Below are 25834 nucleotides of genomic sequence, written 5' to 3'. Positions count from 1 at the left end.
TTGTGAGAGGGTGTATTAGAATGTCAGACTGGATGTGAAAGCGGTATGTCTGGATGTGAGACCGGGTATGAAATAGTGTGTCTGGCTGTGAGGGTGCATGTGAGAGTGAGTGTCTGGCTGAGAGACTGGGTGTGACAGTGTCTGTGACTGAGTGTGAGAGTGTGTAGAGGGATGCCAAAAGTGTGTACAAGCATTTGTACATATTTTTTGAAGTTTTACAAGATCTGCAGATACACCAGTGGATTTACACCGAGATCCAATCTGAGCCTTGCTGAGGATCATCAGATCTCAGAAAACATTAAAAATATTATTTATGCATTGTTTTAAAGTTATGTATATCTAAGGCACCTTTATATGATCTCCCTGGGGTCAGGGACCTCTTTCCTGACCCCATCTTGTATATTGTCCCCCTCATTTCTGCCCCGGGGACCATTTCCCAATAAAGGCAATCAGATTCTTCCTGTGGTGGGTAGATCTGTGGATTTACCTGCAGTAGATTTGTGGAGGAGCTGCATCCCTAGATATCCATAGTTTACCCACTTGCCAAGCCTAAACCATCCCTATTTATACATGCAAGGCACCCCTAAGGTAGGCTCTAGGTAGCCCCATGGGCAGGGTGCAGTGCATGTTAAAGGTGGGGATGTACTTATGTGTTTTACATGTTCTGACAGTGAAATACTGCCAAATTTGGTTTTCACTGTTGCTAGGCCTTTCTCTCTCATAGGTTAACATAGGGGCTAGCTTTAAATGTTATTAAAGCTCAAATTCCCTTTAGGAGCAGATAGAAATTTGGAGTTTGGGGTCTCTGAACTCACAATTTAAAAATACATATTTTTGTAAAGTTGGTTTTTAGATTGTGTGTTTGAAAATGCCACTTTTAGAAAGTAGGCATTTTCTTGTTTAACCCCTTCTGTGCCGCGGACGTAATGGTTACGTCCTGCGGCACAGTGCTGCTGTGCCCAGGACCTAACCATTACGTCCTAGGCACACAGCCCAGAGGGAGCGCTAGCGCTCCTTCTGTGGGGTTCCCCCCACCCCCCCCAAGTCAGGGATGGAAGGGGAAGCCCTTCCGCTTCCGACCCTCCCACCGCCCCTGTGACGTCAGCGCGCGAGTGTGCGCTGATTGTCACACGCGATGATCGGAAGAGAAATGCAAAGCATTTCTCTTCCGATCACGTGGAGGAGGCAGAGAGGCTTCAACGGGAAGGAAATGTACTTCCCTTTGAAGTCTCTCTCTGCGTTTTGGCAGCTGGATTGAAAGCAATCCGGTTGTCAAAACACCCACTAGACACCAGGAATGTATTTTTCAAAATGGAAAGTGGCATAAGGGAGCGAGCCCTTGGGCAAGGGTCGCTCCCTGGGGGGGCATTTTTTTAAGGCCTTTTCTGCCCCCCGGGGGCAGATCGGCCTATTATTTTGTTTTGTTTTTGTTTATTTTTTTGTTTTAGGTGTGGGGAGTGACCCTTAGGCAAGGGTCGTTCCCCTGGGGGGAAAATTTATTTTAGGCCATTTCTGCTCCCCAGGGGGGCAGATCAGCCTATTTTAATTAGGCTGATCTGCCCCCAAGGGCACCACTAGGCACCAGGGATTTTTTTTGTTGCTGTTCTTTTACAGATGTGAGCGACCCCTTAGGCAAGGGTCGTTCCCCTGGAGGGGCAAATTGTATTTAGGCCATTTCTGCCCGCTTTGGGGGCAGATCGGCCGAAAACACTAGGCACCAGGGATCTTTTTTTTTGTGCCGTCAGGCAAGGGGAGCGACCCCGTAGGCAAGGGTCGCTCTCCGGGGGGGGTGGGGAGCAAATCTATTTTAGGCCATTTCTGCCAGATCGGCCTATTGTTATTAGGCGATCTGCCCCCGGGTGGCAGAAACCTCTAGGCGTCAGGGCTAAAAAAAATGTGTGTTTTTTTTGTTTGTTTGTTGTTTTAGAGATGGGGAGCAACCCCTTAGGCAAGGGTCGCTCCCCTGGAGGGGCAAATTGTATTTATACCATTTCTGCCCCCCTTGGGGGCAAATCAGATGATTTTAGGTGAATCTACACCCAAGGGGGGCAGAAACTCCCACTAGCCACTGGGGATCTTTTTTTTTGCGCCGTCACGCAAGGGGAGCGACCCCGTAGGCAAGGGTCGCTCCCCGGGGGAGGGGGGGATTTTTTTTAGGCCATTTCTGCCCCCCCGGGGCCGACTTAGCTAGAGGCCAAAATCCACAGGTAGGCACTTTGCAAAAAACACCTCTGTTTTCTGTGAAAAAATGAGATGTGTTCACGTTGTGTTTTGCGGCATTTCCTTTCATGGGCGCTAGGCCTACCCACACAAGTGAGGTACCATTTTTATCAGGAGACTTGAGGGAACGCTGGGTGGAAGGAAATTTGTGGCTCCTCTCAGATTCCAGAACTTTCTGTCACCGAAATGTGAGGAAAATGTGTTTTTTTAGCCAAATTTAGAGGTTTGCAAAGTATTCTGGGTAACAGAACCTGGTCAGAGCCCCACAAGTCACCCCATATTGGATTCCCCTAGGTCTCTAGTTTTCAAAAATGTGCTGGTTTGGTAGGTTTCCCTAGGTGCCGACTGAGCAAGTGGCCAAAATCTACAGATAGGCACTTTGCAAAAAGCACCTCTGTTTTCTGTAAAAAAATGGGATGTGTCCACGTTGTGTTTTGGGCCATTTCCTTTCGTGGGCGCTAGGCCTACCACACAATTGAGGTACCATTCTTATCGGAAGACTTGGGGGAACGCTGGGTAGAAGGAAATTTGTGGCTCCTCTCAGATTCCAGAACTTTCTGTCACCGAAATGTGAGGAAAATGTGTTTTTTTAGCCAAATTTTGAGGTTTGCAAAGGATTCTGGGTAACAGAACCTGGTCAGAGCCCCACAAGTCACCCCATCTTGGATTCCCCTAGGTATCTAGTTTTTAAAAATGCACAGGTTTGGTAGGTTTCCGTAGGTGCCGGCTGAGCTAGAGGCCAAAATCTACAGGTAGGCACTTTGCAAAAAACACCTCTGTTTTCTGTGAAAAAATGGGATGTGTCCATGTTGTGTTTTGGGGCATTTGCTGTTGCGGACGCTTGGCCTACCCACACAAGTGAGGTATCATTTTTATCGGGAGACTTGGGGGAACATAGAATAGCAAAACAAGTGTTATTGCCCCTCGTCTTTCTCTAAATTATTTCCTTCCAAATATAAGAGAGTGCGTAAAAAGAGACTTCTATTTGAGAAATGCCCTGTAATTCACATGCTAGTATGGGCACCCAAGAATTCAGAGATGTGCAAATAACCACTGCTCCTCAACACCTTATCTTGTGCCCATTTTGGAAATTCAAAGGTTTTCTTGATAGCTATTTTTTACTCTTTATATTTCAGCAAATGAATTGCTGCATACCCAGTATAGAATGAAAACCCAAGGCAGGGTGCAGGTCATTTATTGGATCTGGGTACCTAGAGTGCTTGATAAACCTACAAGCCCTATATATCCCCGCAACCATAAGAGTCCAGCAGACGTAACGGTATATTGATTTAAAAAATCTGACTTTGCCGGTAAAAGTTACTGAGTAAAACGTAGAGAAAAATAGCAGATTTTTTCACCATAATTTCAATATTTTTTAGTTTTCCGTTGGTATTTTCTGTAGGAAACCCTTGTAGGATCTACACAAATTACCCCTTGCTAAATTCAGAATTTTGTCTACTTTTCAGAAATGTTTCGGTTTCTGGGATCCAGCATTGGTTTCATGCCCATTTCTGTCACTGACTGGAAGGATGCTGAAAGCACAAAAAATCATAAAAATGGGGCATGTCCCAGTAAAATGGCAAAATTGTGTTGAAAAATTAGGTTTTCTGATTCAAGTCTGCCTGTTGCTGAATGCTGGTAAGATGGTGATTTTGGCACCGCAAACCCTTTGTTGATGCCATTTTCAGGGAAAAAAACACAAGCCTTCTTCTGCAGCCCCTTTTTCCCATTTTTTTGAAAAAAAAAATGTCACTGTATTTTGGCAAATTTCTTGGCCTCCTTCTGAGGAACCCACAAAATCTGGGTACCTCTAGAATCCCTAAAGTGTTGGAAAAAAAGGACGCAAATTTGGCGTGGGTAGCTTATGTGAACAAAATGTTATGAGTGCCTAAGCGCAAACTGCCCAAAATAGCCAAAAAAAGTGTCGACACAGGAGGGGGAAAAGGCCTGGCAGCGAAGGGGTTAAACCGTTCTGTGACTCTGCTTGTTTGTGGATTCCCTGTCTGGGTCAGTTTGACAGTTGGGCTGCTGGTGCTTCTCTGTAGACAGTGACACAAAGGGAGCTGGGGTGTAGCCTGCATATCCTGATGGGCCATCTGTGCTCAGGGGAGGGGAGGAGTGGTCACTTACACCTGAAAGGGCTGTGCCGGCCCTCACACTATGGAGTCTCCAACCCCCTAGTGTGTGTCTGGGGCCTAACCTGGGCAAGGCAGGAGCTTTTAGACTAGAGAGACTTTTCTTTGAAGTTTATCTACTACAAAGGCAGAAAGGGGTATAAGTAGTGGACCCAAAACCCCTGAAAATTAGATTACTTCAAGGGTTCAAGAGGAACCTCTGCCTGGAGAAGAGCTGAAGAGCTGAGGAGAAGGCCTGTGACTTTGCTGTTTTGGGCTATCCTGCAGTTGCTGCTTCTACCTGTGCAAGGGGACGGAGACTGGACCTTGTGGTATATTCCTGCTTGAGAAGTAACTCTAATGGCTTGGATTAGAGCTTTCCTCCTGTTTTGAAGCCTCAGGGACAGCAAAGGCTTCACCAGCCAGACCTGAGTCTACTTGCTGTGGACTCTAGCTTGCAAGAGGGTACCATTCCAGTTCCTGGACCCCTGGAAGTGAATTCCTGGACAAAAACCAGTCTAACGACATTGGACGATGCTGTCCAACTTCGCAAAGGATGCTGTTGCCTGGAACCATGACGCTGCTTGCCCGAGGCCGTGGACCTCACTGAGTGCGATGCTGCTGACCCAGTAAACCGACGCCACTACCCCGGAACTACAACGCCACCTGCCCCAAGGCTATTGACCTTGTAGAAGTCCGACAACACTGTAGGCCTCACATCGCTGCAGCTGCTGATCCCTCCCGACTTAGCTGACACTGGCGTGTCGTAAGTCCAACATCCATGACGGCCCGATGCCATTGCAGCGCCTGAAGCCCTGTGACATCATCACAACCCGGTGAGGTTGCCCCGCAGCATTGTGACTCCGCCGGACTTTGCATCTGTCAGAACGAAGGGAACGACTTGGCATCTGATACCGCTTCACCTAAACTGCGCTGTAGTGAGGGCCCGACCCCGCTGCGTGACGCCTCTGTTCTTCTGTCCCGTGGCACCATAACTGATACAGCATCGGACCCAGCGACGCCGCTCTCCCCGACTCCGTGCATCAGCCTGTTTTCTACTTGTGTCTTAAGGTACTGTACTTGGAGGTCGAGTGACTCCGTAAACGACGCCATTGGCGTTGCATTGTAGGAAACAACTCCATCACGACATCGCATAATACCAACCTGCAGTATTTGTGCCTCAAGTCACTGTTTTCGTACTTTTAAGTGTTAAATTCATATTTTTGAACTGTATGTTGTGGATTTTATCCTATTTGGTCTTGTTTTGTTCAGATAAATATTAACTATTTTTCTAAACCTGTATGTATTATTTTGTAGTGTTTTCATTGTATTTCTGTGTGTTGGTACAAATACTTTACACATTGCTTCTGAAGTTAAGCCTGCCTGCTCGTGCAAGCTACCAAGGGGGTGACCAGGGGTTAACTTAGGGTGATTCTTTTTTACCCTGACTAGAGTGAGGGTCATTTCTTTGACAGGGGGTAACCTGACTGCCACCAAAAAAAAACAATTTCTAACACACATGTGGAAAGGTTATGTGTGACAGGGATTTTCCCACCCATGGGGGATTGGCACACGGCACAACCACAAGCCAGCCCCTGCAGCCAACCCATGGCATATATGATCGCAAGTCACATGTGTGGGGAGTTTTGCACCAACGTGTGGTGGTGCTCTGCCAGACCCTACAGTCTATCTCCTGCTGGGTACAGCTTAAGGCTGCGCAAGGGGGTGACTACTTTAAAAAAGCAGAAATTCACTGAAAAGAAACTGATTTTAAAGTGAAGTTATATGTAAGTAAGGTGGTATTATTTTAACTTTCATTAAAACATTGTGGAATTCACTGTAAGCAACCTAGGTTAAAGTGGTCTTATACACAGGTCTTCTAAATAGAAAAAACAAACAACTTAAAAACTGAAAAAACACTGAAATTCACCAGTTATACATAGCTGTCCTAAGTAAAATGTACACTGCTATGATGCTATGACCACACTTATTCCATCACTGATGGTGGAGGTTATACCTAGGATAATGAATTACAGAAAAAACTGCAGTAAGGTAGATGGAAATACCTTTAGCCTTACCCTCATAATACAGTACAGGCCTAGCAAGCCCTAAATCATATAATTATAATTTTCTTTGCCTATACTACATAAAATGTCATACAAGAGGGTGTCAGTTTCAGTAAGGCAGACCTATTAGCTTTCTCTGACTATCAGTATCAAGAAGACATGCCTTTCGGCTCTGTCTTATTATCATCATACTAGCAAATGCAGAAAACATGTTAACATGTTATACTTCACCACTACAACACCGTTGAAATCAATTTGGAACAGTGCCAATATTAAGTACTTTTCATAGCAATATACAACTGCGCATTGTTAATTATTAATATTGTCAACAGAACATTACATAAAAAAATATATATGTCATGGAGTTTGCTTTACTTTTACTAAAGTGGTTCTTCAACTATGGGACCCGTCAATAGAGGTCTTCACATTCTAGAGCCTATGGGCCAAAGCTGCTCGAAAGCTTTGAAAAGTAGCAAAACCTATTACCAGTGGCATAATTAAAACTATATGGGAGAGTAGGAAGTTGGCTCTGTATGCACTATTTCAAAGTAAGGAATAGGGTTCCCCTTAGAGGTAAGATAGTGGCAAAAAGAGATAATACTAATGCTCTATTTTGTGGTAGTGTGGTCGAGCAGTAGGCTTATCAAAGGAGTAGTGTTAAGCATTTGTTGTACATACACCAGCAATAAATGAGGAACACACACTCAAAGACAATTCCAGGCCAATAGGTTTCTGTATAGAAAAATATATTTTCTTAGTTTATTTTAAGAACCACAGGTTCACATTTTACATGTAATACTTTAAATGAAAAGTATTGCAGGAAGGTACTTTAGGAACTTTGAATTATCAAAATAGCATATACAGTTTTCACATAAATCACATATAGCTATTTTAAAACTAGACACTGCAATTTTCAACAGTTCCTGGGGTAGTAAGAGTTTGTTAGTTTTTGCAGGTAAGTAAACCACCTACGGGGTTCAAGTTTGGGTCCAAGGTAGCCCACCGTTGGGGGTTCAGAGCAACCCCAAAGTTACCACACCAGCAGCTCAGGGCCGGTCAGGTGCAGAGGTCAAAGTGGTGCCCAAAACGCATAGGCTTCAATGGAGAAGGGGGTGCCCCGTTTCCAGTCTGCCAGCAGGTAAGTACCCGTGTCTTCGGAGGGCAGACCAGGAGGGTTTTGTAGGGCAACGGGGGGGACGGAAAGTACACCCTCAGCAGCACGGGGCGGCCGGGTGCAGTGGGCAAACACGCGTCGGGTTTCAATAGGTTTCAATGGGAGACCAAGGGGTCTCTTCAGCGATGCAGGCAGGCAAGGGGGGGGCTCCTCGGGGTAGCCACCACCTGGGCAAGGGAGAGGGCCTCCTGGGGGTCACTCCTGCACTGGAGTTCGGATCCTTCAGGTCCTGGGGGCTGCGGGTGCAGAGTCTTTACCAGGCGTCGGGATCTGAGAAGCAGGCAGTCGCGGTCAGGGGGAGCCTCGGGATTCCCTCTGCAGGCGTCGCTGTGGGGGCTCAGGGGGGGCAACTCTGGCTACTCACGGTCTCACAGTCGCCGGGGAGTCCTCCCTGAAGTATTTGTTCTCCACAAGTTGAGCCGGGGCGTCAGGTGCAGAGTGGCAAGTCTCACGCTTCCGGCGGGAAACGGAAGTTGTTTTAAAGTTGCTCCTTCATTACAAAGTTACAGTCTTGGGTGAACAGAGCCGCTGTCCTCGGGAGTTCTTGGTCTTTCTAGATGCAGGGCAGTCCTCTGAGGATTCAGAGGTCGCTGGTCCCTGGGGAGAGCGTCGCTGGAGCAGTGTCTTTAGAAGTGGGGAGACAGGCCGGTAGAGCTGGGGCCAAAGCAGTTGGTGTCTCCGTCTTCTCTGCAGGGTTTTTCAGCTTAGCAGTCCTCTTCTTCTTAGGTTGCAGGAATCTGAGTTCCTAGGTTCTGGGGAGCCCTTAAATACTAAATATAAGGGCGTGTTTAGGTCTGGGGGGTTAGTAGCCAATGGCTGCTAGCCCTGAGGGTGGGTACACCCTCTTTGTGCCTCCTCCCTGAGGGAGGGGGGCATATCCCTAATCCTATTGGGGGAATCCTCCATCTGCAAGATGGAGGATTTCTAAAAGTCAGAGTCACCTCAGCTCAGGACACCTTAGGGGCTCTCCTGACTGGCCAGTGACTCCTCTTTGTTTTTCTCGTTATCTCCTCCGGCCTTGCCACCAAAAGTGGGGCCGTGGCCGGAGGGGGCGGGCAACTCCACTAGCTGGAGTGCCCTGTGGTGCTGCAACAAAGGGGGTGAGCCTTTGAGGCTCACCGCCAGGTGTTACAGTTCCTGCAGGGGGAGGTGAGAAGCATCTCCACCCAGTACAGGCTTTGTTCCTAGCCACAGAGTGACAAAGGCACTCTCCCCATGTGGCCAGCAACATGTCTGGTGTGTGGCAGGCTGCTAGAACTAGTCAGCCTACACGGATAGTCGGTTTTGGTTTCAGGGGGCACCTCTAAGGTGCCCTCTGGGGTGTATGTTACAATACAATGTACACTGGCATCGGTGTGCATTTATTGTGCTGAGAAGTTTGATACCAAACTCCACAGTTTTCAGTGTAGCCATTATGGTGCTGTGGAGTTCGTGCATGACAGACTCCCAGACCATATACTCTTATAGCTACCCTGCACTTACAATGTCTAAGGTTTTGCTTAGACACTGTAGGGGCACAGTGATCACGCACTGGTGCCCTCACCTATGGTATAGTGCACCCTGCCTTAGGGCTATAAGGCCTGCTAGAGGGGTGACGTATCTATACTACATAGGCAGTGTGAGGCTGGCATGGCACCCTGAGGGGAGTGCCATGTCGACTTACTCGTTTGTCCTTACCAGCATACACAAGCTGGCAAGCAGTGTGTCTGTGCTGAGTGAGGGGTCCCCAGGGTGGCATAAGACATGCTGCATCACTTAGAGACCTTCCCTGGCATCAGGGCCCTTGGTACCAGGGGTACCAGTTAGAAGGGACTTACCTGGATGCCAGGGGGTGCCAATTGTGGAAACAAAAGTACAGGTTAGGGAAAGAACACTGGTGCTGGGGCCTGGTTAGCAGGCCTCAGCACACTTTCAAATCGAAACTTAGCATCAGCAAAGGCAAAAAGTCAGGGAGTAACCATGCTAAGGAGGCATTTCCTTACAGGGAGAGTTAAGGTGACTTTTGTTGGGGCCTCTTCTGGAAGGATGCTGCAATCCATGCAGCTCCCCACCCACAACACATTTCCAAAATGTTGGTGGTGTTTCTGCTTTCTGCGGATGTCTACAAGGAAGCAAGATTTCCATTGAAAGTGTCATCACTAATGCTTTTGTGGCACTTCTGCCACCAGGTGATGAATATGTAATAAGTGGCTTCCACGTTACTTGTATTTCTTCTATTATTATGAACTTGTTCAGTAGGGTTTTGACACCCACAACCTCTTTTTCCAATTGGGGCAGTTAGGAGCACCCTTCCTGTAGTGGGAGCCACAACTGTTCCTTGGCTCTAGCCCACAGACAGAAGCAATACGTCCCCTGACTTCACTGGCTACTGGCATACATAAAAAAGCTAGTGCACCCAACCTCCCCAGATAGGCATGGGGGCAGACAATGTGCCCTCCCCAGTGGTTTTGCCTCTGGATAAGGGTCCCCAGATGGTTTGTTGATGTATGGATCTAAGTTGGAGACGGTTGTCCCTGGGGCATCAATCAATAAGGTGGTTCTTTTTGAGCGCAGGCTTGTCACCCAGGGGGGGTCTCCAGGCACTGTGGTGGTGCTGTGGGTCAGGCCCAGTGGGACATGGCAGTCAAAAATCCAGGTCTTGAGCTGCTTTCTGAAGTTCTCCAGTAAGGGGGATGTGCATAGGTGAAGGGGGAGGTTGTTCCAGACTAGAGGCGAGGAAAAAACATCACCTTTCAGGGTTTTTCACAGTGGATTTGGGGACATGGGCCTGGGCACGGGTTGATGATTGAATGCTCTATTAGGTTGGTGAAAGGTGAGGCGGTTTTTGAGATAGGTGGGTCTGGCGTTGTAGAGGGCCTCGTAGGCGTGGGTGAGGAGCTTGAAGAGACATCTGTGCTGTTCGGGGAGCCAATTGAGGGCCCTGAGGTGTGGAGGGATGATGATTCTTCTGATGAGTTTGAGAACTTGCTGCAGTGCTTTGGATGGTCTGGAGGTAGGTAGTGAGCTGGCATGGAGTGCGTTACCATTGTCAAGGCGGATTTATGTGAGATCCTGGATGACTGTGTTCTCGGTGAAGAGGGGAATCCTGTGGAACATCTTGCGGAGCATTCAGAGTGTGTGGAAGCAGGCGTTGATTTATGTTTTCAAGGAGAGTTGGGTAACCAGGATTATTCTGAGGTTGCATGCGTGGTTGGAGAGTGTGGGAGAGGGGCCGAGGGTGGTGGGCCACCACAAGTCATCCCAGGGGAATGCCTTGTTTCTGAATGTGAGGATCCATGTTTTGTCTGAGTTCAGCTTGAGGCAGTTGGTCTTCATCCAGGTGGCAATGTTGGTCATGGTGTTTTAGAAGTTGGTGTATGTGGAGGTTGCAATGTCAGTGAGGGAGAGGACGTGCTGGGTGCCATCAGCATAGGAGATTATGTTGAGTCCGTGGGTACATGCAATGTTGGCTAAGAAGGTCATGTAGATGTTGAAGAGGATAGGGCTGAGGGAGAAGCCCTGGGGATGCGGCAGATGATGTATTTACGGGTGGAGACATAGGGAGGGAGGCATAATTATGCTCAGGGGATGAAGCTCTACACAGGCTACCTCCCCATTCACTTACTGGAAGAGGAAAGTTGGAGTGACCTTCAGGGCCTTGGGTTTTCAAGGTTTTGCAGTAGAGTGTGAATGCTCCATTTCATGCTGGGTGTGCACCGGAAACTGAGCTTTAATTGTAGATATGTCCCAACCATACAGTCAATTTCTATTTATTTTGGCTCCGTGTGTTCCTGGTAGCCAGCTATGATCAACACTAGTATGTTTTTCAAGCCTTCCAGCATGCAACGGACACTTTTGGTTAAGAACTGTATTTCCTAGCTCCCTGCATAAGACCTGCCCACTGCCTGACTCCTGGTGCTTTTTCCTGCTTGTGTGAGCATCTTGCATAGCCTCCTCAGAAACCAACAAATTGAATACCATCTGCCACACTCTACAGGCAACCTTGCTTTAGCCATCTTGCAAGGCACCTAGATGTCTGTGGAGTCAGTAGCAATTGGCCAGATAGGGATCAGCCAGCTGCAGAACTAATCCACAGAATTCCCAGGCAAACCCTTCCGAGTCCCATAGCAGGTCCATTCCTCCTATTGTTCCTTAGAGGTCATAAATGGGCCAGCACCACTGGTCCTTTAGAAAACCACTCTAGTCCTTCATACCATCCTTGCAGTTTCATCAGGTGGCTTCTTCCAGCTGGACATTCTTCTACTGTTGTAACCCCCAGGTCTAATGTCTGTTCATCAGTCTCTCCCTTGTGTAGGAGTTTTCAAGTTGGGGGTGGAACGTTCTAGAAGCCAGGACTCTTGGCCAATAGAAGGTCACCACATCTTCCCTCAGGCTACCTTTGCGCAGATATGGGGCTTCACGTGGTTCAAATGCCACTCACACAGTCCACACAAGTGCACATATTCATGTGCCCTTTTTTCACATGTGACTAGCCCGGAGTCTCTTGCCCTAGCTGTGCAACAGATTTATCTTAAACACTGGTGGTTAATACTCTTTGTCTGTTTACACAGAATTTACAGTGAGTGAAACTTGTGTAGTGAGACTCACACACAGTAAAGGTCGTAGTCTAAAAGCAAAATAATCCAGGGGGATTAAAGAGGGAGATCCCATCACCTACACTCCTGCTATGTATAATGGTGCACTTTGCTGCAATACAGATATTTTCATAGCTATTGGACTGGTCCCACACCAGAAGCAAGACTTCCAGTGACAGTAAATATGGTACAAAAAGCTACATGTTTTGATCTAACAACAGCCCAACACCTGATGAAGCCAGGTATCTACTTATAACTCATTTGGAATGATCAAGTGTGCATTTTAATAATGAGAAATACTCTATAATGTCTAGGTTTTTTCCAAATTTTGCAGCAGGGGTACAATTAGGAATACACATGGTAATTTTGTCACAACTTTGTAAGTTTAATGGCCGGATTTGGGACCATTGGGATTCTAACATGATCTGCATCTTGCAGACAAGTGCACATCAACACATTACATTATCTAAGAAACCATAATAGTGTCTGATCACTTATGGGCATATTTATACTTTATGGTGCAAAACTGCACTAAGGCAGTTTAGCATCAAAAAGTTTTGCACCGGCTTGCACCATTCTTGTGCGCCAGCAGGGCACCATATTTATGGAATGGTGCAAGCTGGTGCAAAGGGTAGGCTAACATCAAAAAAATGGTGTTGGGATGGTGGTATGGGAGAAGGGGGTTTGGCACCAAATATTGACATTAGGCAGGTTAGAGTTTTTAAAAAAAATGACTCTAACCAGCCTAGCATGATTTTCTGACACAGAACCATCCATACCACATGACTCCTGTCTTAGAAAAGACAGGAGTCATGCCCACCACCCCAATGCGGAGCACAGTGGGCCAGGGTCCCCTGGTCATGGCCATGGCACCCAATGCCATGTAGGGGGCCCATTTCAGGGCCACCAATGGCACTTTAAAAAAGAAAACTTACCTGTACTTACCTATACTTACCTGGGATGGGATCCTCATCCTCTGCTGTCCCCTTGGTGTGGGTGGGGGTGTCCCTGGAGCCTGGGGAGGGCACCTGTGGGCTTATTTCCTGGTGTTCTACCATGGAAATAGGCCCCCAGGGCCCCTAACCCCTGCCCTTACCCAGGCATTAAATAATGGTGCAAAGCAAGCTTTGCACCATTATTTGACCCCTCCTCCCCCCATGCGTGATTTTAATACAGGGAATAAATATGGCGCTAAGGCCATAGAGTCATTTTTTGCGTGGGAATGCCTACCTTGCATCTCATTGACGCAAGGTAGGTTTCCAGGTCCAAAAAATTACTTTAACTCCATAACCTAGGTGCTAGATGGGTCTAGCGCCAACGTATAAATGTCGAGTCAGTTTTGCACCAAATTTGTATTAAAAAAAGACCCAAATTCAGAGCAAAACAAGTATAAATATGTGCCTTAATCCATGCCCTTATTTATAGACAGGTTTGGATTGGTACTGTACCTTTGCTCACAGGGTTTGTACACCCATAACCACATGATTGCTTGCAGCACTTCTGTATCCCTTTGCAGTAGGTGTCTGTAGGAGGCTGGCCTGGCTTGTGGTGGGTACCAAGGGGTACTTACACTCTGTACCAGGTCCAGTTATCACTTATTAGTGTAGACGAGGTGTTTCTAGAAGCTTAGGCTGATAGAAGGTAGCTATAGCAGAGCAGCTTAGGCTGAACTAGGAGACATGCAAAGCTCCTACTATACCACTGGTGTCATATGCACAATATCACAAGAAAACACAATACACAGATATACTAAAAATATAGGTACTTTATTTCTATGACAATATGCCAAAAGTATCTCAGTGAGTACCCTCACTATGAGGATGCCAAATATACACAAGATATATGTACACAATACCAAAAATATGCAGTAATAGCAAAAGGAAGCAATGCAAGCAATGTAAAGTTACAGTAGATTGCAATAGGAGCACATAGGTATAGGGGCAACACAAACCATATACTCCAAAAGTGGAATGCGATCCACAAATGGACCCCAAACCATGATCTTGTAGATCAACGGTACTCAAAGTACGGCCCGCGGGCCGCCAGCAGCCCCACGGACCTAGCTTGGCGGCCCGCGAGACGCACACCAAACGCCATATCATAATGGCAGCAGTATGTAAACATATAAGAGGGCCGCAGGAGCATGCTCCCGCGGCCCTCCTCTATGTTTACATACGGCGGCCATTGTTTATGGCGTTGCCCTGACGATCCTGGAAGCCAAAGCCCCATAAAAGTCAGCGCTTGCAGCTAACTTTTATGGGGCTTTGGTCGTCTGCTTCCTGTCACCGGCTCCACGTCTGCTGCCCGCCTGCCTGCCTGCTGTTCCACATTTGTGGCATCTTTACAGTGCTTTGAGTCAGGTAAGGCTCTTTGGTTATTTATTTATTTGTTTTTAATGTAGTGTGTGTTACTGGGGTAGGCGTGAGAGCAGATTGCGCTGTGTGTGTGCGCTGTGTGTGTGTGTTACTGGGGTAGGGGTGAGAGCAGATGGCGCTGTGTGTGTGCTGTGTGTGTGTGTGTGTTACTGGGGTGGGGTGAGAGCAGATGGCGCTGTGTGCAGATGGCGCAGTGTGTGTTACTGGGGTAGGGGTGAGAGCAGATGGCGCTGTGTGTGTTACTGGGGTAGGGGTGAGAGCAGATGGCGCTGTGTGCAGATGGCGCTGTGTGTGTTACTGGGGTAGGGGTGAGAGCAGATGGCGCTGTGTGCAGATGGCGCTGTGTGTGTTACTGGGGTAGGGGTGAGAGCAGATGGCGCTGTGTGTGTTACTGGGGTAGGGGTGAGAGCAGATGGCGCTGTGTGCAGATGGCGCTGTGTGTGTTACTGGGGTAGGGGTGGGAGCAGATGGCGCTGTGTGCAGATGGCGCAGTGTGTGTTACTGGGGTAGGGGTGAGAGCAGATGGCGCTGTGTGTGTTACTGGGGTAGGGGTGAGAGCAGATGGCGCTGTGTGTGTGCGCGCTGTGTGTGTTACTGGGGTAGGGGTGAGAGCAGATGGCGCTGTATGTGTGCACGCTGTGTGTGTTACTGGGGTAGGGGTGAGAGCAGATGGCGCTGTATGTGTGCGCGCTGTGTGTGTTACTGGGGTAGGGGCATTGTTTTGAAAAAGGGGGTGGGGTGGTTGTTCCCCCTCTAAGCCCCGCCCCCCGCTGTCACTTCAGTGCGGCCCTCGGCCGCAAACCATACTGCAATTTTGGCCCCCGAGAAAAAGTTTGTCAGTACCCATGTTGTAGATGGTCACTGGGGCTGTAAGAAAACAGTGAGGGTTAGAAAAATAGCCCACCCAGAGACCCTGAAAAGTAGGTGTAAAGTGCACCTATAACCCCCAGAGAGTACAGAAGTCGTGATAGGGGGTTTCTACAAGGAAGACCAACACCAGCAAAGCAACAACAGTGGATTTCCGGACCTGAGTACCTGTGAAACAAGAGGACCAAGTCCAAGAGTCGCGACAATGTCGAGAGTGGGCAGATGCCCAGGAAATGCCAGCTGAGGGTGCAAAGAAGCTGCCACTGGATAGAAGAAGCTTTGGTTTCTGCAAGAACGAAAAGGACTAGGAACTACCCCTTTGGAGGATGGATGTCCCACGCCGTGAAGAAGCTTGCAGAGGTGTTCCCACGCAGAAAGACCACAAACAAGCCTTGCTAGCTGCAAGGTTTGTGGTGAGGGTTTTTGGATGCTGCTGTGGCCCAGGACGGACCAGGATGTCGCCACTTGGATGAGGAGACAGAGGGGGCGCCCAGCAAGTCAGGGAGCCCTCACAGAAGCAAGCAGCACCCACAGAAGTACCGGATCAGGCACTTAGAAGAGGAGTGAACCGGAGTACACCCGAAGTCAGAAACGTGAGTCCCATGACGCCGGAGGACAACTCAGAAGGTTGTGCACTGCAGGTTAGAGTGTTGGGGACCCAGGCTTGGCTGTGCACAAAGGAAATCCTAGAAGAGTGCACAGGAGCCGGAGCAGCTGCAAATCACTCGGTACCCAGCAATGCAGTCTAGCGTGGAGAGGCAAAGACTTACCTCCACCAAACTTGGCCTGAAGAGTCACTGGACTGTGGGAGTCACTTGGACAGAGTTGCTGAGTTCCAGTGACCACGCTCGTCATGCTGAGAGGGGACCCAGAGGACCGGTGATGCAGTCGTTTGTTGCCTGCGGTTGCAGGGGGAAGATTCCATTGACCCACAGGAGATTTCTTCAGAGCTCCTGTGCAAGAAGGAGGCAGGCTACCCCCAGAGCATGCACCACCAGGAAACAGTTGAGAAGGCCGGCAGGATGAAGCGATACAAGGTTGCAGTAGTCGTCTTTGCTACTTTGTTGCGGTTTTGCAGGCGTCCTGAGCAGTCAGCGGTCAATCCTTTGGCAGAAGGTGAAGAGAGAAGTGCAGAGGAACTCTGGTGAGCTCTTGCATTCGGTATCTGAAGAATTCCCCAAAGCAGAGACCTTAAATAGCCAGAAAAGGAGGTTTTGCTACCTAGGAAGGAGGATAGGCTAGTAACACAGGTAAGAGCCTATCAGAAGGAGTCTCTGACGTCACCTGCTGGCCCTGGCCACTCAGAGCAGTCCAGTGTGCCAGCACACCTCTGAATCCAACATGGCAGAGGTCTGGGGCACACTGGAGGAGCTCTGGGCACCTCCCCTGGGAGGTGCAGGTCAGGGGAGTGGTCACTCCCCTTTCCTTTGTCCAGTTTCACGCCAGAGCAGGGCTGGGGGATCCCTGAACCGGTGTAGACTGGCTTATGCAGAGATGGGCACCATCTGTGCCCATCAAAGCATTTCCAGAGGCTGGGGGAGGCTACTCCTCCCCAGCCCTGACACCTTTTTCCAAAGGGAGAGGGTGTAACACCCTCTCTCTGAGGAAGTCTTTTGTCCTACCTTCCTGGGCCAGGCCTGGCTGGACCCCAGGAGGGCAGAAACCTGTCTGAGGGGTTGGCAGCAGCTACAGTGAAACCCCAGGAAAGGCAGTTTGGCAGTACCCGGGTCTTTGCTAGAGACTCGGGGGATCATGGAATTGCTACCCCTGTCTGATACAACCTCTTTTGGGACACCCACCCTGGAAAAGATTCCCAGGAGGGTTTTTGCCACTGCAGGAGCTGTAGTGGTCCTTAGAGGAATAGCTTCAGGATATCTTGTGGCATGGTCCACTACCACCAAGATAAACCTATTACCTGAAGCAGTAGGAGGGCCAAGGGGGCCAACTATGTCAACCCCTACCCTTTCAAAGGGAACCCCAACCACAGGCAGTGGAATAAGGGGAGCCTTTGGAGTGCCACCAGTCTTGTCACTGGCTTGGCAGGTCACGCAAGACTTACAAAAATCTTTTGTGTCCTCTGACTTCCTAGGCCAGTGAAACAGGGGGACAAGCCTTTCCTATGTTTTAATCTGACCCAAATGTCCAGCCAAGGTAATGTGTGCCAGAGTTAGGAGGAACTCTTTGTACTGCAGGGGAATGACCAATCTCCTGGCTGCTCCAGGTTTTGGATCTCTTGCCTCTGTGTACAAGAGGTTGACCTCTCAGTAAACTCTATGTGAGTCACTGACATCCCCATTTTGTTGTTTGCAGCTTGCTGTCTGAGACCCTCTAATGTGGGACAGGATTGCTGTGCCACACTCAGCTCCTCCCTGGCAGGTCCCCCTCCACCCAAAAGCTCAGCAGTGTCTGCTTCCAGCTCCTCTGGTGAAGGTTCTGCACAGGGGGGAAATTCTTCTTCCTCAGAAGTAGAATCATCTGTAGAGGGAGGGATAGTGGGTAGGGATTTACCCTTACTAACCCTAGCTTTAGGGAGCACTTGGTCCATTGTTCCAGGATCCAAGTCACCCTGTTCTTTTTGCTTTTTGGCCTGAGCCCTTGTCAAAGCAAAAATAAATATGACCAGGAATGCCCAGCATTGCTGCATGAGCCTCCAACTCCACTTCTGCCCAAGCTGATGTCTATAAATCATTCCCTAGTAGACAGTCTACAGGTAAATCTGAGGCAACCACAACTTTCTTTGGACCATGTAGGCGGGCGTCGCTCGCCTCGCCTACGAACATCCAGAATTGGCGTTCGCCCGGCGCCTTCCCCGACTTCCGCCCACGTCGGCATGGAGACACGTAGAGGCGGAGATGGCAATCGGCCCCAGACTTCCGGGTTGCCGGAACTTTAAATAATGAAGACGCCGCGAACGAGAGGAGAAACCGGAGCCGAAGGATTTCCATCGAGCACCCGAACGAGGAGACCAGGAGCGGAGAGCAGATCCCGACACAGAAAAGACGGCCGGAGAAGAAAGACAAAGAGGACACGAAGCAGCCTGCCACGGCCCAGGAGGGTCGTGGCTGCACAAGGTACGGACCCTTTTTAAGGGCAGCAACAATAAGGGGAAAGAAGGGGAGGGGGAGAGAGAGAGAGAGGGTGGGAAAAGACAGGAGGTGAAAGACGGGGGAAACTCCCAGGGCACCCTGCCACTCGACTAATAGAGAGAGCAAAAAACCCCTCCGCGTCACAAAATCCTAACCATCCCACTAAAGTAAAAATTCCACAAGACCTATTAGTGTTTGTTTAGTTAGTCCCTCACTACTCCCTCACAGCTCCACCCCTCCCCTCACTAATCACAGAAATCAGTAGACCAAGAAAATACCGTCCCACTAACCTGCTGTATCCTCTTTTGTTCTTCCGAGGGAAATCGTGGACCCAGGGGAGGACACCTGAAACTCGCCACCTGGAAAAGAAAAATTTAAGGAAACCATTAAAGACCTGCAAAGTCCTACAGATTGGAGGAAGAGCAACAAATGAGAGGAAAAAAAGGCTACCATCCTATCACTGTGTTCCACCTCTCCTAGAACTTAAAATAAAGAAAGAAAAACCCCTGTTAAGGGTTAAAAATCTGCGTCTGTGTTCTCTGTATCCCAGATCACAACCCCAATCCCCCACAGACCAGTAAACCCCCCCACCCCCCAGTTGAGATTCACAACAGCCATGGGGTGGCTAAGAGTGTTTTTATGAGCATCTGCCACTTGGTACTAGTGACCAAGTAGTTGTTTTTCAGGGTGTACCAGTTTCTCTATTACCATGGTAACACTGGCACCTGTGTCCCTGTAGGCCTGAACCTCACCACCATTGATTAGGGGCAGTTGCTTGTACTTATCCATATTAAGGGGACAAGCAACCAAGGTGGCCAAATCAATGACACCTTCAGAGACTAACACAGCCTCTGTGGTCTCCCTAACAAGACAAACCCCAACTAAATTACCAAGAGTGAGCCCAGCTTCTCCCTTGGATCAGCTATTAGTAGGTTTGCTCCCACCACCACTGCTATTACTAGGGGCACTAGAGGTTGCAGTAGGGATTGTGGTAGTGAGAGGCTTGGTGCTTTTCTTTGGACAATTGGCATCAGTTGTCCAATGACCATTAACTTTACATAAATAGCACCATGGTTTTTTTACTTGATTAGAAGAGGGTTTGGACCCACCATCCCCACCAGAGTGTTTTTGTGGGCCTGATGAAGACTCATTTTTAGATTTGTCCCCACCCTTGTCTGAAGACTTACCATCTTTCTTCTTGCAATCCTTGTCACCCCCTGTATGAACTTTTCTGTTCACTCTTGTTCTGACCCATTTGTCTGCCTTGTTTCCCAATTCTTCAGAAGAGGTCAGATCTGAGTCCACTAGATATTGGTGTAACAAATCAGACACACAGTTATTCAGAATATGCTCTCTCAGGATTAGATTGTACAGGCTTTCATAGTCAGAAACTTTACTGCCATGTAACCACCCCTCCAAGGCCTTCACTGAATAGTCAACAAAGTCTACCCAGTCTTGTGAGGACTCCTTTCTGGTTTCTCTGAACTTAATCCTGTATTGTTCAGTGGTTAAGCCAAATCCATCTAAGAGTGCATTCTTCAAAACTGTAAAATTATTGGCATCACTTTCTTTAACAGTAAGGAGCCTATCCCTACCCTTTCCACTGAAAGATAGCCATAGGATAGCAGCCCACTGCCTTTGAGGGACCCCCTATATCATACAGGCCCTCTCAAGTGCAGCAAACCACTTGTTAATGTCATCTCCCTCCTTGTAAGGGGGAACTATCTTATGCAGATTCCTAGAATCATGATCTCTCACAGGATTGCTATCAGGAATACTGCTGCTGCCACCATGGGGTCCAAACCCCAACCTCTGTCTCTCTTTTTCTAAGTCTAGGGATTCCCTGTCTAGAGCCAGCTGTTGCTGTTTAAGCTTCAGCCTGGTCTCTTACACTCTCAACTTATTGAGTTCCCTTTCTAACATTTTGTCATCAGGGTGGGTGGGTTGGGAATGTTTTGACACAGAAGAATATTTTGAATGAGCAGAGGGAGACCTGTCCCTAACAGTTGGCACCCTAACAACCTGGCCTCCAGGAACAAAAACATCCCTACTGTGATGGGAGCTTCTATTACTACCAGCTATGCTAGGTGTTCTGCTAAGGGGCAGATTAGGAAGAGAACCCTGTACCACTACCTCAAGGGGCTCCCCTGAGTCAGAGTGTGAGCTGTCTACTAACTTTTCCGATGAGGTGCCACCCGGGGCCTTATCATTCTCAACAAGCATATTAGACAGCAATTCTCTAGAAGGGTTCTTTCCTACCACTAAACCTCTCTCAATGCAGAGACTCCTTAGGCTCTTAAAGTTAAGGTGCTAATAAGTTGTATTGACTAAATTAAGAGGAGTTCCTACACCAGACATGATAGAAGAAAGTTTAGAGACAGATTAAAGAGAGAAATACTTTCAGGACTTTTTAAAGAACAGAAAAAAAACCTTTTTCAACTTTTTGAAACTTTTAGAAAGTTTTAGAGGTACTTTTCAGCACTTAGCAGATAGTGTAAGAGAAGAAAAGCAAAAGTTTTTGGTTAGGTGTAGATACACTGAACTTGTTTTGTATATTATTCTCTTATGAAAAGTACAATATGACAAAGTGGTAAATAGTTACAAGTACTTATCCCACCGCTGCACAGCCAATGTAGGAGGCTGGCCTGGCTTGTAGTGGGTACCAAGGGGTACTTACACTCTGTACTAGGTCCAGTTATCCCATATTAGTGTAGAAGAGGTGTTTCTAGCAGCTTAGGCTGATAGAAGGTAGCTATAGCAAAGCAGCTTAGGCTGAACTATGAGACATGCAAAGCTCCTACTATACCACTGGTTTCATATGCACAATATCATAAGAAAACACAATACACAGATATACTAAAAATAAAGGTACTTTATTTTTATGACAATATGCCAAAAGTATCTCAGTGAGTACCCTCAGTATGAGGATGCCAAATATACACAAGATATATGTACACAATACAAAAAATATGCAGTAATAGCAAAAGGAAGTAGTGCAAGCAATGTAAAGTTAGAGTAGATTGCAATAGGGGCACATAGGTAGGCGGGCAACCCAAACCATATACTCCAAAAGTGGAATGCGAACCACGAATGGACCCCAAACCTATGTGAGCTTGTGGAGGGTTGCTGGGGCTGTTAGAAAACAGTGAGGGTTAGAAAAATAGCCCACCCCAAGACCCTGAAAAGTAGGTGTAAAGTGCACCTATAACATCCAGAGAGCACAGAAGTCGTGATAGGGGGTTTCTGCAAGGAAGACCAACACCAGCAAAGCAACAACAGTGGATTTCCGGACCTGAGTACCTGTGAAACAAGGGGACCAAGTCCAAGAGTTGCAACAATGTTGAGAGTGGGCAGATGCCCAGGAAATGCCAGCTGAGGGTGCAAAGAAGCTGCCACTGGATGGAAGAAGCTTTGGTTTCTGCAAGAACGAAGAGGACTAGGAACTTCCCCTTTGGAGGATGGATGTCCCACGTTGTGAAGAAGCTTGCAGAGGTGTTCCTATGCAGAAAGACCAAAAACAAGCCTTGCTACCTGCAAGGGTTGCGGTTAGGGTTTTTGGATGCTGCTGTGGCCCAGGAAAGAACCAGGATGTCGTCACTTGGATGAGGAGACAGAGGGGGCGCCCAGCAAGTCAGGGAGCCCTCACAGAAGCAAGCAGCACCCACGGAAGTACCAGATCAGGCACTTAGAAGAGGATTGAACCGGAGTCCACCCGAAGTCAGAAAAGGGAGTCCCACAACACTGGAGGATAACTCAGAAGGTTGTGCACTGCAGGTTAGAGTGTCGGGGACCCAGGCTTGGCTGTGCACAAAGGAAATCCTGGAAGAGTGCACAGGAGCCGGAGCAGCTGCAAATCACGCGGTATCCAGCAATGCAGTCTAGCGTGGGGAGGCAAGGCCTTACCTCCACCAAACTTGGCCTGAAGAGTCACTGGACTGTGGGAGTCACTTGGACAGAGTTGCTGAGTTCCAGTGACCACGCTCGTCATGCTGAGAGGGGACCCAGAGGACCGGTGATGCAGTTGTTTGTTGCCTGCGGTTGCAGGGGGAAGATTCCGTCGACCCACGGGAGATTTCTTCAGAGCTCCTGTGCAAGAAGGAGGCAGGCTACCCCCAGAGCATGCACCACCAGGAAACAGTTGAGAAGGCCGGCAGGATGAAGCGATACAAGGTTGCAGTAGTCGTCTTTCTACTTTGTTGCGGTTTTGCAGGCGTCCTGAGCAGTCAGCGGTCGATCCTTTGGCAGAAGGTGAAGAGAGAAGTGCAGAGGAACTCTGGTGAGCTCTTGCATTCGGTATCTGAAGAATTCCCCAAAGCAGAGACCCTGAATAGCCAGAAAATGATGTTTGGCTTCCTAGGAAGGAGGATAGGCTAGTAACACAGGTAAGAGCCTATCGGAAGGAGTTTCTGACGTCACCTGTTGGCCCTGGCCACTCAGAGCAGTCCAGTGTGCCAGCACACCTCTGAATCCAAGATGGCAGAGGTCTGGGGCACGCTGGAGGAGCTCTGGGCACCTCCCATGGGAGGTGCAGGTCAGGGGAGTGGTCACTCCCCTTTCCTTTGTCCAGTTTTCCGCCAGAGCAGGGCTGGGGGATCCCTGAACCGGTGTAGACTGGCATATGCAGAGATGGGCACCACCTGTGCCCATTAAAGCATGTCCAAAGGCTGGGGGAGGCTACTCCTCCCCAGCCCTGACATTTTTTTCCAAAGGGAGAGGGTGTAACACCATCTCTCTGAGGAAGTCCTTTGTTCTGCCTTCCTGGGCCAGGCCTGGCTGGACCCCAGGAGGGCAGAAACCTGTCTGAAGGGTTGGCAGCAGCAGCAGCTGCAGTGAAACCCTGGGAAAGGCAGTTTGACAGTACTCGGGTCTGTGCTAGAGACTCGTGGGATCATGGAATTGTCTCCCCAATGCCAGAATGGCATTGAGGTGACAATTCCATGATCTTAGACATGTTACATGGCCATGTTTCGGAGTTACCATTGTGACGCTATACATAGGTAGTGACCTATGTATAGTGCACGCGTGAAATGGTTTCCCCTAACTCACAAAGTTCAGGGAATTTGCCCTGAACGATGTTGGGGCACCTTGGCTAGTGCCAGGGTGCCCACACACTAAGTAAGTTTGCACCCAACCTTCACCAGGTGAAGGTTAGACATATAGGTGACTTATAAGTTACTTAAGTACAGTGGTAAATGGCTGTGGAATAATGTGGACGTTATTTCACTCAGGCTGCAGTGGCAGGCCTGTGTAAGAATTGTCAGATCTCCCTATGGGTGGCAAAAGAAATGCTGCAGCCCATAGGGATCTCCTGGAACCCCACTACCCTGGGTACCTCAGTACCATATACTAGAGAATTATAAGGGTGTTCCAGTATGCCAATGTGAATTGGTGAAATTGGTCACTAGCCTGTTAGTGACAATTTGGAAAGCAGAGAGAGCATAACCACTGAGGTTCTGGTTAGCAGAGCCTCAGTGAGACAGTTAGTCATCACACAGGGAACACATACAGGGCACACTTATGAGCATTGGGGCCCTGGCTGACAGGGTCCCAGTGACACATACACTAAAACAGCATATATACAGTGAAATATGGGGGTAACATGCCAGGCAAGATGGTACTTTCCTACAGTGTCACTGTTGCAAATTTGGGCGGAGGAAATATGTCACACATGAGTCCTACTGCAGGACATATGGCAGGCTTATTAGTAAGTAAAACATTTGCAGGCAAATCAAATGAGATGATGATGCAAATTTATCAGCAGACAAATATCACCAATTCTATTACACATGAGAACTTCACGATGTGGAGTAACAAATGAGGGAGATAGTTCAATTTGAAAACTAAAAAAACTGAAATGGGCCTGTTATATGTAACTGACACACATATATATATATATATATATATATATATATATATATATATATATATATATACATATATATAACTTTTGCTGCCATAGATTTCAGATTCCATTATTGATGTAATTTGTGAGGTCATAAGAAGCGCATCACAGAGGTGCAAGTCTTACTTATGTCAGTTACGTATATCTGGTGTATTTTATAGTTTTTTTGTTTATAAATGGTAGTGTTTTTTCACTGCATTTCTATGTTTTTTTAAATGTTAAGTTAAAATCTAACTACCTTTGTCATGTATGACCCATCTCTACCTTTTGGCCTGGGCCAGGTCTAGCACCCAACCCTCCAGACAGATGGCCAACCACAGTGTAAGACTATGCATGGCAGAGGTTGGCCATAGAGCCTGGTCTGTGGGTAGGCCCTGCACCCAACCACATGTGGCAGCCAACCCCTTGCCATGCATTGCTTTTGGTTGTGGGTGGTGATGGAGTGGCTACAGGTCAAGGCTGAAACGGCGTCAACATGTACTGATGTTTATGTATAATACTGAGGGCAGTTTTTATTTGTTATGTTACTCCAATCGCACTTGAAACTCACATACCCTCCGACTTTCGAAAAGTAATGCACTCTAGTCACCTCACAGCAGCATAAATATGCCAAAATGCATTTTCATACGGCCCTTGTCATTTCAAAGATGGCACTCAAAAATACCAACCTGTTGCCTTTTAGACCTGAACAAGTTTTTATAACTCAGTGCATGGAGTTACATAGTTGGGGTCATATTTATAGTCCCATAGCGCCACCATGTGCCACATTAGCGTAATTTCTGTTTACACTAATGTGGCCCAACAAGGTCAAAATCCTAGCTCCTTGTATACAATGTGGTGCAATGCATGCATTGCGCCAATTTGTAACTCTTTGTGCTCCATTATGCCTGTGCCAGGCATAATGTATGCAAAGGGGTCCTTCCCCTGTTAGGATGGGGCGGAAAAATGGCCTAAGAATCAAAGAGATTTCCTTGCATTATTTTGTACGGCACTTTTAACGCCTGCTCAAAGCAGGCGGTAAAAGGGTGCTTCTATTATTTATAATGGTCCCCTATGTACTCTGCAGGTGTAGGGCCAATATTTTGGCACTACTCCTGCAGAGTACATCAATAGCGTCATGAAAAATTATGCTATTGCCCCCTACTCTGCGCCATGGTGCCACGTATTTTAAATATGGTGCACACATGGTAGCGGTAGGGGGGCGCTAAGGAGCAGCACCACTTTCCATAAATCTACCCCTAGATGCGCTGGAACATTCCCAGGCATCAATAAGTTACACACTCATGCAGTGACTCAATGCACAGCTATCTGCATTGGCCTCAGTCTCCATAAAAAAGCCAACCACCCTGCTGCAACCCATGTTTATGTTTGTGGATGTGCGCAGGTACTCAGCAAAGATTTAAAAATTGGCAAATAAGTGAATCAGAGAACTCAAACTGCCAAAAGAGTATTTCCC

The 25834-nt window shown here is 48.0% G+C and overlaps 1 protein-coding gene across 1 annotated transcript in view; it reads right to left on the bottom strand.

Moving 5' to 3' along the window:
• The window catches only part of LOC138295327 (uncharacterized), a 360326-nt gene that overhangs the window by 135385 nt on the left and 199107 nt on the right, over positions 1-25834 (bottom strand). Inside the window, exons 8-9 of the mRNA XM_069233551.1 lie at positions 19664-19780; positions 18767-18835 (exon numbers count right to left, since the gene is read on the bottom strand). Of these exons, the coding sequence (XP_069089652.1) occupies positions 18767-18835; positions 19664-19780 (186 nt within the window). The remainder of the gene's footprint in view (positions 1-18766; positions 18836-19663; positions 19781-25834) is intronic.

This window comes from Pleurodeles waltl, chromosome 5 (genome assembly GCF_031143425.1).
Source record: "Pleurodeles waltl isolate 20211129_DDA chromosome 5, aPleWal1.hap1.20221129, whole genome shotgun sequence".
Classification (NCBI taxonomy): domain Eukaryota; kingdom Metazoa; phylum Chordata; class Amphibia; order Caudata; family Salamandridae; genus Pleurodeles; species Pleurodeles waltl.
The sequence above is the reverse complement of the archived record's forward strand: the minus strand, read 5'-3'. Positions and strand labels throughout refer to the sequence as shown.